Source organism: Triturus cristatus, chromosome 9, assembly GCF_964204655.1.
Source record: "Triturus cristatus chromosome 9, aTriCri1.1, whole genome shotgun sequence".
Taxonomy (NCBI): domain Eukaryota; kingdom Metazoa; phylum Chordata; class Amphibia; order Caudata; family Salamandridae; genus Triturus; species Triturus cristatus.
The window spans coordinates 1214383454-1214399228 of NC_140592.1; the positions used below are offsets into that span (position 1 = coordinate 1214383454).

The 15775-nt window shown below is 43.3% G+C and overlaps 2 protein-coding genes across 17 annotated transcripts in view; both read right to left on the bottom strand.

Moving 5' to 3' along the window:
- The window catches only part of RBM25 (RNA binding motif protein 25), a 341694-nt gene that overhangs the window by 189418 nt on the left and 136501 nt on the right, over positions 1-15775 (bottom strand). For all 16 annotated transcript variants that reach the window (XM_085627262.1, XM_085627263.1, XM_085627259.1 and 13 more), the window contains one exon: positions 6168-6338. In XM_085627262.1, coding sequence (XP_085483388.1) covers positions 6168-6338 — 171 coding nt within the window. The remainder of the gene's footprint in view (positions 1-6167; positions 6339-15775) is intronic.
- Positions 1-15775, bottom strand: part of LOC146799649 (uncharacterized) — a 175574-nt gene that overhangs the window by 79157 nt on the left and 80642 nt on the right. The window lies entirely within an intron of this gene.

The following is a 15775-nucleotide window of genomic DNA, read 5'->3' on the forward strand; positions in this document are numbered from 1 at the left end:
ACCACAAAATTGACAAACCATTACATTACAGCCACACACTCACCAAATGAACTAAAATGGTCTGTAATCGAAATGGTACCAAATGCAGACAACAAAAAACTCTGAGAAAGAGCAACGTTGGATTATAGATTATACACAAATGTTTCTGGTCTCAATGATAATGTTCCATGGAGCAGTATAAAAAAATAACAATGCACATAGAAAATGACATGATTACTAATATGTCTAGGCAACCACACTTCACGGTTATAAAATTGTCGAATGCTAATCCAATGTTTACATTAGCTCTAGTGAGTGCTCGCCAAACTTTTCATCTGAAAACAGCCAATGAAGTCAAATTAGTCTACGGAACTACAGTCAGTCCATTTTCTATTGAATTAGAACTACACCAAGTCCCCGCCCCCATCACGTGTTCCGATACCACGTGATGCAGAAGCAAACAGCAAAAACATGCCGCCTAGAATGCACCGGCAACATTCGGTCCCGGGAGGCACTCGATGGTAGGTGAGACTGAGGGCGGCCAGGCAACGTGGTGTAAGTAAAATCTTCTCACCGGGTAAGCGATGTCCCTGATATCCTTAATGCCACCGCTTACCGGCACGATAGATTAATTCTCGCATCGCCATACTTTTTCTTTTGCCACAGCACTGAACCATTACCTGATGCCCCCTCCCTGAAGCTCCATGGGGCAGTAGTTTGTGCATTAATATGCAAGGAACAACAATGAGTGTAACAATTACGAAACATTACCACGGTTACTTGCTAGAATTTAATCCTAGATTCACAATTCGATCGCCTCGGATCGGTTGCACTTTTAAGATAGTCACGTTTTTCTTCAAAGCTCGAACTTCCACGAGCTGTTTTTCTGCATGAGAAGAAGCAGCAACGAATGTGGAAGGAACTCATTCAGATTTTAGTATTTATCAGAATGGAACACAGTATATTTGTGTGTGCAATAACTGCTAATACATGGCACTCGCTTTAATCACGTAGGCTCCATTTGGCAGCTTCTATTTGTTGATATATCACACATAGGTATGTGTGGGTTTGCCAGCATTTATTGCTGTCAAATATCTAAATAAGCAAAGACACGGTATTTGATGCAGGAGTTTTATCTTTTTTCTTTTCAAAGATCGCATGAAAAAGATCCCTAATTCAACTACTCCGTGAGTATACGGGGTGGTACATTTTTGGATGAGACAAGGGTGCACCCTAGTGCGTGCATACCCCTTTTTGTTGGTCTGAAAGACCTTATCTAACATCACTAGTATAACACTAGTAACACCAGATACCAAAGGCCATTATACCTTTAGAGGTATCATCACTATTGTTTTTAATCTTACCTCTTGACTCCATATTAAATTAATTAGGGGGTCTTGAGGTATTTTTAAACCTCACTTATATCACTAACTCACGTGCACTATCACGTAACATCTTAACCCGCTCCGCTGTAATCAGGCGTTGAAGCACACCCGGATGGTATTAGACCATTTAGGTGGGCCCGATGATGAAGCATGTCACCAACTAGGTTGGAGAGTGAGGGGTTTCTTAAAAAGAAAAAAAACTCTCCTGTATCTTTACTATACTTTTTCTACATATATTTGTTCTACATCCTTGTGGACTTAAGGATAACTCCCTCGTTTTGTTTCTGGATATAATATAGGGGGACTGGGAGCACTCCTACCCTCAATCTCTTTTTGTTTATAAAACCATGCCCACTACCTACACTGCCCTGGCATACATCAGCCACCTCTCTAGCTGGCTGCCCTGTGCCAGTGGTGTGAGCACAGGAGCATGGGCCCTGTGCCCCTACAGTAACCAGGTCCATTCCTGGGCACTGCAAGTGCAGAGCTGCCATTTAAGACTATATGGTGCTGAGAGCTCAAACACAAACTCCACAGCACCCTAATGGCAACACTGAAGACTGCGAAGTTTGGTATCAAACTTCTCAGCACATTAAACCCGCACTGATGCCAGTGTGGGATTTAATGTACAAAGCATTACAAAGGGCATCTTAGAGATGCCCCCTGAAACCTAACATACAATCCACATCTGGTCTGTGAGGCTGCCACACAGCAGACATGTTGCTGGACCCCTGGGTGGAGAGCCCCCGCTCACTGGGGCCAGCAACAATACACATCCTGGGCGAGGTGCTAGGTCTCCTCCCCCAGGATGGGCAGGGGGAAGCTTCAAAGGCATGCCGCCTTTGTGAGCTTCTCCAGGCCACTTGCTGTACCCAGCAAACTGGCCCCCACCGGTTCTGACCCCCACTCTGGCGGGAAGACTGGCAGGAAACTCCAAGGACAGGGGGATGTGCCAGCCTGCCAAACCCACCCCTCAGGTGGGGGAGGCGAGGTGAAGCACATCTCCGGGCGCACGTCATTTTGAAGATGGGAAGCTCTGCCGAATCAGGTCTAGGCTACTGCCCCCAAACCCACAGGAGAGAGGCAGGATAGGGGGTGTACCCACCCCTGGGCAGGGACCCATTGGTCCCTGCCCTTTACCTACCTGTAACACCCCTAAATCTAGTATTTAGAGGCACCCTGAACCTTTCTCCAGATTCCGAAAAAGCAGAGAAGAGCAAGAAGAAAGAAGATCTGCCATACAGCTGCTAAGAAGAAGAGGAAGACACCAAATGCTTTAGTCCCAGCCCTACCGGCCTGTCGACCCTCGAACCTGCTCCTGCTAAATCCTGGCACCTCTTGTGGCCAGCAACGTCACAAACCCCAGAGGACCTGGCTACCTTGTGACTGAGCATCTGGGACTCCCATGAGCAGTGGCTCTGCTCAAAGCAAGTTTCTAACCCCTGGCACCAGCCCGGAACCGCGAACCCTGCACACTCTGCACCCGCCAAGCTTGGCCTGTGCCGGAGTGAACAAAGACCATGAGGACATCCCCCCTGGCGACTGTGACCCCGAATCGGGCACCCAAGGACTCACCTCGATGCTCTTGACGACGCCTGCAGCCTCAGAACCAGGGACCCCCCCAACCACGATCAACAGAGGGTAAGATTTCCCAACACCAAAAGGCGCCCCCTCTCTGCACCCGGCCGCCCCAGTGCCGCTGAGGGTGTAACCACTGTACCAACCTGACCCTGGGAGACCCCTGAGTCTGTGCCCAGAGCCTTAACTGCCAGTCGAGTACTTACCCAAAAGCCGATAACCCAATTTTCTTCCATAGGGTAACATGGACTGGTTTCTTCTGATATGTTGAGTTTCTAAAACTTAAAATATTCACCTAAAATCAACCGAAAACGAAAATACTGACCTGCTATTAGGTGAGCTCCCAGTGCTGGATCTTGGTGCCCAGCACGGACCCTGAAAAGTACTCACAACCGTACTTACCACTAACCCAATTTTCTTCCATAGGAAATCATTGACCATTTGTGAAATTTCTTCTAAGTGTCGATTTTTGCAAACTACAAATATTCTTTAAATATCGTACCAACTTTGAAAACTTAATTACTTACCCGTTTTAGATAGAGGTCCCAGTACTGACCCTAGGAGCCCAGCCCTGGATTACAAAAGTAACGAGCACATACTTTACCTGTAACTTGAATTTTCTCCCATAGGGAATCATTGACTATTTTTCTATGAAATTTCTTCTGTCAACTTGTAAAATAGCAAACATTTGCCTAAAAATCACAACAGTAACTAAAACGAATATACCCACTTGTTTCCAAGACCTGTCCCAGGACTGAATCTAGGATCCAGTACTGGAATTAGAAAAGTAATCTTAAAAGTAATCTATTGCAAATAACTTAAAATTCACATTGAGCTCAATGCATTATTGTGGTTGAAATTATGTTGCCTATTGCAACCACCTGTAACTATTACCTACAAAAGTCAATTGCATATTGCAAAAGTATTTAACTAAAGCCTCATTCTAAGAAAGTATATTTTGATACCTATTGTTGGTTCTAAAATAAAACATGCTGCTCTAACATAAAGGAAGCCGGACAAAGTCTAGGACAATATGGGTTGTGTTGTATATGTAATGTGATTGTAATTCCATTGGGATCACAACCGATTAGTCTTTGATTTAGCGACTTTCTTTTCTTTCTTGAGTAGGAATTATTTCCCTCTTGGTTCTCCTTTTCCCAATTTCTTTGCTTTTATAAATTTTCCAATTATGTACTGACATTGATTATTACTGTTGGTGTTTTTTTACATTATGTGTTATCTATTCATATGTAAATTTTTATGATTTTATTTGCTTATATGTTTGAAAAATTGTCTTTTTTGTCCTTTAACCAATGTGTACAACTGCTCGCTTTATGTGATACTATTGTGACTAATTTTAATAAATTCACCATTTTATAGCTTATTTGCTTCGTTGATGCCGATTCATACCCTGCTATGTGTTTAAAGTTGTGTGTGATTGAATGATTGTTGGCATATATAGATCCAAGGGAGATCTTTCTCTTTTTTGACTAACGGTCTTGCTTGGCACCCCTCTCCCTTCGTTCAGGGGTCCCTCTCGCTCTGTTTGAAAAATCTAAAATAAAACAACCATATATTTTTTATACAAACCACCTCGCCTTCAGGAAGCAACTCAAGACCTGGCTGTTCGAGCAGTAGCGTTTCCGGGCTGATGCCAGGGATTGGAAACTGATTTTGAGCAGAGCCTCTGCTCATGGGAGTCCCAGGTGCTTAGAGCCAAAAGGTAGCCAGGCCCTCTCGGGTTTGTGAGGTTGCTGGCCACAAGAGGTGCCGGGTTGTAGCAGGAGCAGGTTCGAGGCTCGACAGGCCGGTAGGGCTGGGGCCAAAGCAGTTGGTGTCTTCCTCTTCTTAGCAGCTGCACGACAGGTCTTCTTTCTTCTTGCTCTTCTTTGTATTTAATACTAGATTTAGGGTCGTTACAGGTAGGTGAAGAGCAGGGACCAATGGGTCCCTGTCCTGGGGTGGATACACCCCCTACTCTGCCACTCTCCTGCAGGAGGGGGGCAGTAGCCTAGTCCTGATTGGGTAGGGCCTCCCATCTTCAAGATGGTGAGCGCCCGGAAATGTGCTTCACCTCGCCTCCCCTACTTGAGGGGTAGGGTTGGCAGGCTGGCACATCCCCGGTCCTTATTTGGGGTTTCCGGCCAGGCTTCCCGCCAGAGTGGGGGCTGCAAGTGGCCTGGGGAAGTTCACAGAGGCGGCATGCCTTTTGAAACATCCCCCTGTCCATCCTGGGGGAGGAGACCTAGCACCTCGCCCACGATGTGCATTGTTGCAGGCCCAGGAGAGCAGGGACTCTCCTAACCAGGGGTCCGGCAACATGTCTGTGTGGCAGCCTACGCAGCCTCTCAGACCAGATGTGGATTGTAGGTTAGGTTTCAGGGTGCATCTCTAAGATGCCCTCTGTGGTGCTTGGTACATTAAATCCCACACTGGCATCAGTGTGGGTTTAATGTGCTGAGAAGTTTGATATCAAACTTCTCAGTCTACAGTGTTGCCATTATGGTGCTGTGGAGTTCGTGTTTGATGAGCTCTCAGCACCATGTACTCTTAAATGGCAGCACTGCACTTACAGTGCCCAGGAATGGACCAGGGTACTGTAGGGGCACAGGGCTCAAGTGCCCACACCACTGGCATAGAGCACCCAGCTAGAGAGGTGGCTGGTGTATGCCAGGGCAGTGTAGGTGGTGGGCATGGCACCCAGGGATGGGTGCCATGTCGACTCTTTGTTTTGTCTAGTACCCAGACACTCAGCCGGGGGGGGGGGGGGGGGGGGAGGGATGTATATATATATATATATATATTACACATACACACATACATACAGGGCCCTTAAGGGTGGCACAATGGGTGCTGCAGCCCTTAGAGGCCTCCCCTGGTCACAAGGCCCTGGGTACCATTTATGGGGGCTGACATGTGGGCAGGGTTTGCCAATTTGTGTTTGAGGTTTTTAGGGAAGGAACATAGGCCCTGGGCACCTAATTGGCAGGAGTCCAGGGCATACTCAAAGTACATTCAACAATTCAGCAAAAAAGTGGGGGCATACCATGCAAGAAAGATGGCACTTTCTCAAAAAGTGTAGCCTAACTGGATGGGAAAAGAAACAGTTCAGAAAACACAAAATGTACCAAATGATTCTCAAAAATGTAAGAGTCACGGTTCACAATACATTTTAACACAAGTGGAATACAAGATACTGGTTAGCTTAGCGCACTGTATACTTACTGCCAGAAGTTGTCGAATGAGCATATCGGAGGCCTTCTCACATATATTTCCCACAAATACTGTGGTAGTTGGACCACTGTTTTCATCAATGTCTCTACTCTTAAGACCCATGAGGTCTTTTCTTGGTCCCAGATGTTTGTTAACCATAGACATAGAGGTAGGTAACAAAACCTGAAAAACAAAAAATCCATTTACAAACCTATTTCATACATGGCAATGGGGCACCTCACTTTTACCATAGAACAGTAATGTTGATGAATCAGACAACATCTTCAGCATGAAAAAGGTCTCATTAGACCTTTAATGAGAAAATTATTAACAGCTTATTTAACTAGTGCTATTATTCCTCAAAGATAAAAATAATAATCCTCACCTTGACTGCGAGTCATTTGCATTTGTTGACCCAGAACATTAGTTCTCTCTGCAATGGTATGGCAATTTATATTTTTCAAATTGAAAACTTTTACACTTATTTGATTAAACTACAGACATTAAAATTCAAAGCTGACAAATGTGTTAAGGGAACTTACTCTTTACCAGCTCCACACTCCATTTCATTAGACTGACAACAATGGCACGTTATCCACTGTATCATTTCAGTTTGCGGTTCGAAAAAGAAAACAGCAAGTCTCCTCTCAGGAACGGACTGTAGGAGACTGCCACCGTATCAGGAACATGGTGTGCAAAACCTGCCAAACCTACATACCCGATCTGTTGAAACTTAATTTTGGAAAGCAGGGATCTAGTGGCAATCACTCAATGTTTTCACTGACATTCTAAAGCAGGTACTGGTGCTGTATAAAGGATTAAAATTAATATTTATACAGCACAATAGGACATTTATGGGCAGCAATGATTTGGAAACATTTTGTTTAGCCGACTTTGTAGGGATGCTGAAAGGTTTGTCTCCTGCCTATTTAGTCCTCAATGGGACCCTGCAAACATTATACAAATACAACAAACCTTTTATCCAAATTCATTGAGGGGGGTGATCAGCATCACTGTATAAAATACTTGCACACAAGAGACAACACTACTTCTAGGCAAACTAAATTTCCTGAAAGTATGCACAACACATTAAAAATGTTCAGTTAGCAAACTATAAATAATAATAATAAAGCCGGTCACACTGAACCACAAATGAATAGCTCAAACAAAGCGAAAGATAAAATTGTCTATTTACAAACTCACTGCTGGCCCAAGTTCTTGGGAAAATGTTGGACAAGAATAGAAGCCGACAAACCCAGCGTTTTTAATACACACAGTTCCTAAATGTAATCTGTAAAACCAGAATGGGTCTCCAGAGATATTCCTTGACCTTGCAAGAATTTGACTCTAGCCTGTTCATTTATCGGCTGTCAGCAGGCTTTGTGCAGAATGGAGATGCAGCCAGTTTTCTATACCTTCTATAAAATCTGATTGCTCAGCAGACAACTGCTTCAACAGCCAAGCAACACTTGACACCAGTCCTGTATTTATGCAGTAGCAATGTTCCCATCACTTTCACAATAGTCTTCGTTTTGATAAATATGATGGAGCTACAAAGCCATTCAGGCCACCACATCACGCCAAACGCATATTGGCCCTAATTACACAGAGTATTCAAAAAGACAGAACTCTCCTCCACAGACCGTACACTACAAATAAACACTTAGAATAGACAATTGTAGCCTTGGAGAGCAATGAACAAGGTTTTATGAAAAGTCCTAAATCACTCAAAACCTGATCTCATGCATCATAACTTCTGATGCAATGCAGATATATATTCCAAAACCTATAAAGTCTTTGTAGGCGTGAAATGTTTTTCTAACATATTTACGTCATTTTCTTCAATTTTTTTTCTGTCCTCAGTGAGAATGGCAATAAGATCCATGACTAGGCAATCTTGGCTGCATGTCTTCCACAGCGCTTTGAGAGACTGGGGCCTCTTCAGAGAATAACTGAGAAACAATGATCTATAAAGAAAGGCATTTCAATGAAGGCAGACACTGCTTGCAATTAATTTTACCAATACACCGAACACTGCTTTAAAGAATGCCAGGGTCACTCTAGGGAGGCCACAGAAATACATGGCAAATACTTAATGACTTCATAATTCAATAACCAATCTAAAAGTTCTAATACAGACTTCGTGCAGCAATGTCTTTAATGTATAGGTTTACTGTGGAGCCTGCAGAGACAACCTCAAGATCTACCAAGCTGAAGCAGTCCAACAGTTCACTACAGACAAATTGCACTTTTGGTTTACATCTAACTGGGGAAAACCTATAATTGTCAGTTTACATTGTGTTTTTTGTTTGTTTTTTAAACGGGGACTTCTACCTTTACTGTCCATTAGATAAAAGGTATAATAAAGGCATTGGTGTGCCTTTCCACAGAAGGAGGGTGGTAGGTGCATAAAAGAACATTTTTAAAAACTGTTCTCAAAGCAGAATACAACTCCCCCTGAAAGCATGCATAATCGTTTGATTTATGTGTCCTGAAACAACAAAATTTTTGGTACTTGAGTGAGTACCACAAAAATAATGTTGAGCAAATGACATTTATATTTTTTTCTAAAAAGTAGTTTGAGAACTAAGCTGAAACTACTTTTCTTAGAAAATCTGTTCTGTCTCCGAGATTTAAAAAAAAAAAACCCTGATGTTTTTAACTTTAGTGGACTGCTGAGCTTCAGATATCAAACCGATCGTCCTCAATTAAGAGGATATGTGGACAGGTTAAGCCAGTCTCAACAATCCATAGCTAAGTAGATTGAATCATGCATTATTCTTATTAGAAGGTTAACCATCCTCCTCCTGGAAGGACTAAGGCTCATTTCATCAAGAGGGTGGCAAAATGTAGATTATGGTCTAGTCTCAAGACTACAGCAGCTACACTGAAGGGCTATGCATTGTGGGACAATGGACTTGCTGACTCCCTTGAAGGATTGTTAATTTCAGCTCTTTCAAGTTAGTTGCTGCCTACCAGCCAGTTGTATTCCACTTAACAGGAAGATAGATGTTACATTAGACCGGTTTTCACTCTAAAGAAGATAGTGATTCTAACTTGCGTAAATTTAAAAAGAAAATCCAGTGATTGCGGACTAAAAAGGGCCACCAACACAGTGAACATTAACTAAGGGACAGATTCTCTCTAGAACAGTTATTTGAGCCTGCACATAAGGAGAGAGATATTCAGGTTTTGTGACCAACAATGATCTCAAGAAAGATAATAACTGGCTCCCCAAGATTACAAACGCAAGTTAAACCCCTCTGTTCCTTCAGCACAACAGATCAACAACTATCACCTCTATAACAGATACATATTTAAGTATTCACAAGTTGTTTGGTAGCAACAATCAGCCAAGACTAGAAAACTGAGTTGGAAAAGGAAACTAGTTACACACTTCCAGCTTTAAATTACAAATGATTAATTCACAAATCCTACCTTTAGAGGAATAAGACTTGTAGTTTGTTTCTATGAAATTTGTGTAAAAGTGCATGCTGGTAAGTAATACAATTACAGGTCCTAGGTGTCACTATAAAAGTATCACCACACTACGATGCTGTAAGTTCATCAAGACACGACGAACACTATACAGCAAAGATCAACACAATCAGAATGTACTGAATGAGAAATGACAGTTAACAAATCATTTTATTCTTTGTAGATCAAAACAAACCACACATCTGCATAATCTAATGTGTGCTACCATATAACGCAATGTGGAGCATTTAATCAAAGTCTTGCTGCTTTGGAACTTCATGGTGGTTTGAGCTTCTGCCCTTTTTGCTCTAGTACCAACAGTACTAGAGTCCTGCAATCAATGAGTTTCAGGAGGTGTAAAGGAGGGTCTGACTTGCTGCTTCTATTACATCAACATCACAACTGTGCTGAAATTGGAGCACTGTCATCAACAGAGTAGGAAGAGGATAGAAAACTAAAATGGGGGAATGTGAAACAGAAAATAACTTGTTAAAGCAGAAGATTCTTGCAGTAACTGATGTGAAAAAATAATAACGAAAGAACACTGGGAGTGAAGAAGGAAAATGGTAGAGGTCAGGCGATGCAAGACATTAAAAGAATAAACAGGGATAAATGTTTGGGAGGGAGAGGAGGGTACATCTATAGATAATTGCAGCATACAACTTAGGTGATAGGGCAGATAATCTTGCAATTCAAAGGGATTCTACTTGGAAAATCCCATAGTATCCCGATCCTGCTAAAATACCCAGGAGATATATATACACAATTAGTAACTATTACTCAGGTGGATTCTTAACTATTCCCCCTCCAAAGGAGAGTAAAACTGAAGTGCAAGGAACCGATCACATTTGGTAGGGTATGAACGGACATCCCATTTCTATTCTTTGAGAAGCTGAAATTAATGAAGATTGCCACCAAGCCGAAAGGGATTTGCACCATTTCCAAAACAAAACCGGCCCTGGGCCACAAACACTTGATAAATGACAGGCTTTATTTGGTACCCTGCATGTACTCCTTGGCTCATGTTCATCTAGAGGGAGTTCCATCACGAACATATAAAACAAACACTGCAGCCAAAAGGAGTAACTAGTGCCTGACTCTGGCAAAGAATTTACCAAGAGTGAAGTAGTTGGTAGCAATTACCCAGATAATGCTGTTTTCATCGGGATTGCAAGTGCAAGAAGTGAAAAAAAACTTTGCTTTACACTATGCCATAAGTTACCACAGGGTAATTTTTCAAGTGAGCACTATGTTCACACTAAAGAAAACTCAAACAAAAATGCCACTTATGGGAAACCTCCTTAAAGTGCAAGCTTTAATAATTTCTGGAAGTATCCGTTTAAAAGCAAAAAAAAATTGGTTGTAAAGCAGCTGAGCGGCAATTCAATGAATTAATAAAACACTACCTAAAGTTAATTTAAGGATCTTGGTTCACATAGGGATACGGCCTTTCCTCTGTAGTTTGTTTAGCTTTTGAAATAGCCCAACCACAAGCTTGAGAACAGACTGGTGCAACTTTCACAAACAGACAACATAAGGCCTTCTATGCCCCATGGTTTAAAGGGGGAGTCAGGTGCAATGTGGACTCCGCCTCCTGTTTCACATAGATGACCAAAAGAAGTCCACTTGAAATTAGATTAACAGTCCTATCAGAGAAATAGATAATGATTTAAGGAAAACAGAGTTTTCTGAAAATAACCCTCGCCCACCAAAGTGACCCATGGTGGCATGCTTCATCATCGAGTTTTTCCAACCCCGCTGCGGGGCGGGGCTCACTGCGATCGACGTAGGAGCACTTTGTAGGGTGTTCATATGTTATATTTTTTCACCTAAAAAATAAATAGGTAGACCAATTAGGTTCCGTTAGGAGTGGTACATGGGATGCTTTGCTCTGGTCCTGACAAAAAGCCTTAGGGCTTAGGCTTGAAACATGTAGACCAGGAGATATTCACCCATCATAGTGCAAGTTTCTATTTCCCCCTTTTTAACAGTACCAGCTACAAGATTTAATACAATTTAGACTCCACATAGCCAGGTATTTTTTAATAATACGCACGTGTTTTGACCCTCCCACTCCCATCCCCTCATAGTAAACACCCTACAAAGTGCTCCGACGTCTTCGTCGGTTGTAGCTTGCCCCGTCCCGCAGCGGGGTGGGAAGAACGGGATGATTAAGCATGCCACCATGGGTCACTTTGGTGGGTGAAGGTTATTTTAAGAAAACTCCGTTTCTCCAAAATCATTATCCATATCTCTGATAGGACTGTTACTCGAATTACAAGTGGGCTTCTTTAAATAAACACTAACCAAATTCCTGATGGCAGCCAAGAGTTCCGATATAAAAGTGAGATCTTCCCTCAATCTTGCAGTTGACCTGGAAGAACAGGTTTATTCCATCACAAATCAATGTACGATTTGCAAACACACAAGATGAAAATGTTACACAGATGAACTAGGGTTTCCATAATATACGTAATCAATGGATCTTGGATAGACTACAGAGGCTCTCCATCTGTCGGAGTACCAACTGAAACATGGAATGCAGAAGGTTCAAATTCACGGGCCAGGCACAGTTTGTTACATCCAAATTTGACCAAGTTTACTCTTGCCTTGCATTCTCTCCACTGGTTGCAAACTAAGTCCAAGTTTTAGTTTTAGATTCTGAATCTTAAACACTGATTTCTATTTGGAAACAGGCCAGTACAATGGTCCAACTCTATTCAACCAGACATCCGAGGTCCATTACGGCTGACCTGGCAGTGTGTAGAAAGTTCAGGTAACGCTGTGTGGGATGCAGATCTCAGACTGTAAAGAACTCTTAAATTTTGCCAAGCCGCTCCTTTAGGGCGACATTACCAGCCAGGTTTAGTTCAGGAAAACAGTAACCTGTTCTCAGTGACATGGAGTAGCTCCTTGTAGAACCAGGCGACACCTAGGGTTACCATTGTCCATGCATAGAAGGATCTACAAATTCAAGTCACAACAAAGGGATCATCAAAAGCTTCATGCCACAAAAGCTACTATCAAAAATATGGTGACATCCTGTGCCAATCACATCTTGCATGTATAGCAAAGGATCTGCTAATCAGACACCATAAGTGGGATAAATCACACACCATTCACACTGCAGTTTTTTCTGGTCTGTGTTACTCAACAGCCTTGGATACAAGTGGAGCACCACCTGATAAAATAGACAATTATTCAGTTGGCTCAACCCCCAAACATGCTGCATGTACACTAAGAACTAAATAATTAATTGTAGATGTATGAAGGTGCTGCACAATCAAGCAGTCTAACGGAGGATAAAAATCAGAGTAATGTTTGATTTCTTTAAGGCCCACACGGACTCGGAAGCACAACACAAAATTGAAACTCCTCTTCACATTTTCAAAACTTGGGCAGGCCAAGGTCCTAAACACCTTCAGTCGTTACACATCAAATATACCAACAGCCAGAACCAGATGTCTAGCAATAAAAAACTGATTACAGAAGCTATGGACCAAACCAGGTGTAATTTAAAGATTGATGTCTTTCCTCTGACAGAGGCAAGTGTTCCTCAAGAAACAGGCTCTATTCCTTCACAAAAAATATGGCTCCACACAATGCAGTTAAAATCCAATCTGTTATCAGCTACGAAACTTTGAAAGGGGTCCACAACTTCCTGAAACTGTGGTCACCCATACCTAGCTTAGTCAGGAACAAATAGTTTACCGGTCGGTGCAGTTTTGCAGCTTGAAAATTTTCTGGATTCACTATGCTGTGCATTATTCCACGGTCTAGTGGTTGGGTCCGGAATCGTAGTATTTTTTTCTCTTTTCTTTCCATGGCCCAGGTGGGCATCGACGTCCCGCCATTTGGTGTCCTCCCGTGACGTCAGCGCGCTTCCTCCGGAAGCTCCCACCTTTAGGCGCCATCTTCGGATTCTTTTTTCTTCTCTTGTGCTATTCTTATTTTTCCTCATCTTTTTTCAAAGTCTTTTTCCATTTTTAATCCCTTTCCTCCGGTCTTCTTTCTGGCAGTGGTGGGTGGGTTCGCTAGTGAATCCATAAAGTCTGCAAAACTACACCGACAGTTAAGAAACTATTCGTTTTGCAGCGTGGATCTTTCTGGATTCACTATGCTGTGCATAGACTTTGTAGCGGTTTGCTAGGTTTGTGGCGGCTGGGTGGAAGATGAGCGTTGGTCGTTGAATATATGTTGAAGCACTTTGTCCTACTTGTGCTTCCTTGTTCATCTGTATATCCACGCATTAGAGCTTAGTGAACATGTGCACTGAAGCCCATGTTGCCGCCAGGCAAATGTTTTGGATGGGCGTGTTTGCCAGGAAAGCTATTGTTGCTCGATTTTTTCGAGTAGAGTGAGCTTGCGCTGCTCCCTGTAGTTCTTGGCCTGCCTGCTTGTGGCAGAGCTGGATTGTCTGTGCGATCCATCGTGCGATGGCGTTTTTAGTTACCGGTCTTCCCAAGAAACTTCTTGCGAAAGACACAAAGAATTACTTTGTTTTCCTACAATCTTTAGTACTTTCAATGTAATGCATCACTGCTCTTCTAGCGTCCAGAGTGTGCAGTGCCCTCTCTGCGCTAGTGGATGGTTTTTGGAAGAAACTTGGTATCTGTATTGTTTGGCTTATGTGGAACTTTGACACCACCTTTGGTATGAAATGTGGGTCTGTTCTCATTACCACCCTGTGATTGGGAATTTGAATGTAGGGTTCTTGTATAGTGTTACCGCTTGCAATTCGCTCACCCCGCGTAGCAAGGTAGTTGCCACCAGAAAGGCTGTCTTTATGGTGAGCATATGTAGAGGCCTTGTGAATGGGTTAAAAAGGTGCCTTCATAAGTTGCGTTAGAACTACATTGAGGTTCCATGCTGGCGGTGGCATCCTTTTTGGGGGCAATTCGTTTGGCCCCCTCCAGGAATCTTTTTACCACCTGGGATGTAAAGGAACCTTTCCATGTGTCTCCTCTTGTATAGGCTACGATTGCTGCTGGGTGTGCTCTTAGCGAGTTGTAACTTAGGTTACTCTTTAGAAAGTGTGTTAGGTATCTTAGCACTGTTGATTCCCTGGTGATTCTCTTCTGGAGCTTTTCCTTGATGCACCATTGGGTGAACCTTTTCCATTTTGCTACATAACACTTCCGTGTGGTGGGTCTCCTTGCCTCCTGCAGGACCGCCTGCGTGCTGTCTGGGAGCTTTAGGTGCGCAAACTCTAAGTCTTCAGGAGCCAAGCTGTTAGGCTGAGGCTCTCGGGTTCTGGTTGGAGCACCCTTCAGTTTTGCATCGAGAGCAGGTCTCTTCTTTTTGGGAACTTGTGTGGTGCCACTGTGCCATTTCCACTATTTGTGAGAACCATGACTGCCTGGCCCACTGTGGTGCTACCAGATTCAGCGTCATGTTGCTGGTTCTGCACTTGCTGAGCACCTTGTGCATCAGTGGTATTGGGGGGGAAAGCATAGGCAAATGTCTTCGATCAGCTTATCCATTGGTAATTTCCTTGGGATTGCTGACCTGGCTGTGTGGATGCGAAGTATTGGCATTTTGCATTCTGCGGTGTTGCAAACCGGTCTATTTGTGGGGTCCCCGACTTCTAGAATAGCTTTTGCATTTCCAGTGGATTGAGCTCCCACTCGTGGGATGCAGAGGTCGGTCTGTTGAGTGTCTGCTTTCACATTGTCCTTCCCTGGTAGATGTAGCGCCAGGAGGTCTATTTGTAGTGGGATGGTCCATCTCTATATCTCCTGCGCTAGCCTTGATAGCGCCACTGATTGTGTTCCTCCCTGCTTGTTGATGTAGAACATCTGTTTCTAGACGACTTTTATGGCAAGGAACACGGTCTTTAGTTCTAGGTAATTGATCATCCCATGGAGCTTGCTCACTGTCCTCACTGTCAGCTTGCCCCTTCCGGTATTGACATGTCTCCTTTAGCACGGTGAAGGTTCTCTTCTCGCTGGGGAACACCCTGCCTTGAATGGTGTTGATCTGTGCACCCAGAAAGATCTTCACCCGTTCTGGTTCTATCAAGGACTTTCCCCAATGTATCGAAAACCCTAGTTCTGTCAGCGTGTGCGTGACCCACTGAGCATGTAGCTTGCATTGCTTGTAGGAGTTCGCCTTTACCAGCCAGTCGTCGAGGTCGGGATATA